This window comes from Chinchilla lanigera, unplaced genomic scaffold (assembly GCF_000276665.1).
Source record: "Chinchilla lanigera isolate Chin_1 unplaced genomic scaffold, ChiLan1.0 scaffold00149, whole genome shotgun sequence".
NCBI classification, from domain to species: domain Eukaryota; kingdom Metazoa; phylum Chordata; class Mammalia; order Rodentia; family Chinchillidae; genus Chinchilla; species Chinchilla lanigera.
The window spans coordinates 2216476-2219749 of NW_004955550.1; the positions used below are offsets into that span (position 1 = coordinate 2216476).

The window sequence follows — 3274 nt, forward strand, 5'->3', positions numbered from 1 at the left end:
TCTTTTTTGAGACAAGGTCTCGCTATGCTGTTCAGGCTGGCCTTGAGCTCACTTTGTAGCCCAGGCTGATCTCGAACTTGCAACGATCCTCCTGCCTCAGCCTCCTGAGTGCTGGGATTACAGGTGTGCGCCACCACGCCCGACCATCAGCGTTTCTTGACACTGGCATTACTGACATTTTGGACCAGACAGTTCCTTATTGTGGAGGGCTATCCTATGCAGGGTAGTATGTTTAGCAACACCACTGCCTTCTACCTACAAGTTGCCAGCAGGACTCCCATGTTGTGACAACAGAAATCCCTCCAGACATTGCCAGATGTCTTCACATGAACATAAGTATGGGGCAAAGGCATGCTCAGTTGTATTTTTTGTTTGTTTGTTTTTTCTCCGGTACCGGGAACTGAACTCATGACCTTGCGCTTGCCAGGCAGGTGCTTTTGCCACTGAGCTAAATCCCCAGCCCCAGGCATGCTCAGTTGAAAACCACCGCTCTAAACCCTCAATTCTAAGAACTGCTCTTTACCTAAGGGTAAATCCTTCTCAATCACAGCTACAATATGGAGCACACACAGAGTATTTCTATGGTCCCCACCTTCTTGCTCTGTTGTTCCTTTGTAGACTGTTGGTTCAGAAGGCTTTCTATCTCCAGGTCAACATCTGAGGCAGCATGTTTCCTAGATTTCTTGGCTGGCTCCTTGGCTGGTTCTGATACTGAAGAGGCCAGACCAGAGGCTAGAGAGCTGGCAAAGGCAGCTACTGTGGCTGGGTCCTGTTCTGCACGCCGCTTCTGCCCTGTAACAGTCCCCACTGCCTCCCCAGCGCCTTTCTTCTCTGCCACAGCGCCCATCATGGCAGAGAGCTTAGAGTGGTCAGCATAGGTCACAAGAGTGGGATGCGCATCATCCTGCAGGAGCCCTCGCTTCACCTCGATCAACTCCTGAGCCGCGAACTTCTGCAGAAGGCTTTCCACTCCTTCTTGAGTGGCAGGAGCATCTGGCTAGAGAAGGGAGGGAGAAGAAGGCAGTAACGCACTGGCCAAGCACAGAAAGTAAGTGGTAGCTACCGGTTCTCCTGGTCATTACCGTGGAGATGGCGTGACAGATGGACAAGGCATCTGTGGGCAACGTTAAGGTCAGATCTGACAGGTGGTGCAGCAACTTCTTTTCTAACTCGGGGTCTGTAGCTAACTCAGGAACTGCAGCAGCTGTGCTGGACTTGGGGCCACCCGAAGGGGGTGCAGGAGGCACAGGACTATCACTGCGGAAAGCTGGGGATAGTGCTGCCTCTGGGTTCCGTAGATCTGAGTGAAGAAAAGTAAAACCGAAAAGCACCAATTACTGTCTGTCTGTGCATCTGTCAGAAGTCAAATTCTCTAGCATTCTCAGCAACCAGACCTTTCACTTCATATGAGAAATTCTCTGAGTAGGGTTGGCACAAATACCTCTTCATAATACTCAGGCATTTACTACTTTGCCAAAATAATACTGGATTTTCCTGGAAACTGCCTGACTTTTCTTTGTTGGATATGAAATATTTTCCTAATTCTTTTCCTTGCTGGTCTTCAAAGGAAGTTAGCAGTACAGTAGCTTTGTATGTCTCTACCACCTTGCTTCTCTCAGTCTAAGCAGTATCACCAACCAACATCTTATGAAAGCCAGAAACACTTTCTACAACAGAAACTGGCATCAGACTATCCTTTTCAGGCATGGAGTATGAACTTTAATGAATCAAGGTCACTGACCATCAAAAACTGTACAAAAATAACAACACTGGGGCAGGTGACATGCCTATAGCACCAGTACTTGAGAGGCTGAGGTAGGAAGATCAAAAGTTGGAGGCCTGTCTGGGTGTGGTGGTGCACACTGGTGATCCCGGCACTTGGGAGACTCAGGCAGGAAGATCTCCTTAAATTCAAAGTCAGACTGGACTACACAGTGAGACTTTGTCTCAAAAAAAAAAAAAGAGCCGGGCAGGGTGGCACATGCCTGTAATCCCAGCACTCGGGAGGCTGAGGCAGGATTGTTGCAAGTTTGAGACCAACCTGGGCTACAAAATGAGTTCAAGGCCAGCCTGAACTGCATAGCAAAACCCTGTCTCAAAAAGACCAAAAAAAAAAAAAAAAATGCTGGAGGCTAGCCTGGACTATATAACCAAGATTGTCTCAAAACAAACAGAATGAAAGAAAAAAAGACAGTAATGGATAGAACACTGTAACCTTTGATATTCATAACACGAAAGACCTTAAAATACTTTAGTGAATTTGCTGAAGACATAGTCAACAAATGATAATGGGCCGGGGATATAGCTCAAGCAGCAGAGTGCCTGCCTGGCATGCGCAAGGTTGAGTTTGAGTCCTGCTACCAAAAAGCAAAACAAAAAAACAAATGATACCTCCAGGTGTTTTGGGTTTTTTTGATACTGGAGATTGAATGTAGGGCCCTTGCACATGCTAGACAAGTGCTCTACCACTGAGTTACCACCTCAGCCCTATTCCTGTGTATTTTTATCATCCATTCTATTACCTCATCATAACGTTAAAATTTAAGAAACTCAAATTATGACACAGTATTACCTTAGTCTCTGTAATTCCAGCACTTGGGAGGCTGAGGCAGGATTGCTGAGAGTTTGAGGCCAGCCTAGGCTACATGGTGAGTTTAAGGCCAGTCTGAGCTACATAGCAAGACCATCTCACAAAACTTAAAAAAAAAAAAAACAAAACAACAACTTAGTCTAACCTCTCAGAACCTAGGCTGGAATTCTGTTAAATAAATTGTACACAAGAAGGCCACGAGTTGTCTAGGAATGTTTTGGTTACTTACGAATTTCTACTGGAATGAAACTGAACTTAGTACACTGTGATTTACAGGTTCCAAAGAAAATGGACCTGAACTGCACCAAGGCTTTGTTAGAATAGCAATATTGTATAAAAAATAAGTTATGCCCTATTTGGAAAATGGACTTAATGGACTTCATAATTCCATAGCACCTGGCAGCATTAGATAATTGAAAAAACTTTCTTCACCCTGCTTGCTTATCATTCTTTTATATTCTGTTCCACCTTAGACTGGAACTTTTGCAAGATGAACTAAGTTCCTTGTTTTGTCAAAGAGGCAGAAAGTCTTGAAGAACTTTGAAAACTTGGCTAAGTCTTAGATTAACTGACCAAAGCGAGAAATATGTAAGAAACATGACAATTACTGTTCAGCATCCTAAGATAGGATAAACAAAATACCTGCATTGGGGCTGGGGATTTAGCTCAGCGGCACAGCACCTG

The 3274-nt window shown here is 45.0% G+C and overlaps 1 protein-coding gene across 2 annotated transcripts in view; it reads right to left on the reverse strand.

The window, feature by feature from the left end:
• Positions 1-3274, reverse strand: part of Mettl3 (methyltransferase like 3) — a 16446-nt gene that overhangs the window by 5206 nt on the left and 7966 nt on the right. For both annotated transcript variants that reach the window (XR_001232265.1, XM_005412121.1), the window contains exons 2-3: positions 1083-1300; positions 593-997 (exon numbers count right to left, since the gene is read on the reverse strand). Coding sequence is in view for 1 of the 2 variants with exons in the window: in XM_005412121.1 (XP_005412178.1) it covers positions 593-997; positions 1083-1300 (623 nt within the window). In the remaining variant the exon portion in view is untranslated. The remainder of the gene's footprint in view (positions 1-592; positions 998-1082; positions 1301-3274) is intronic.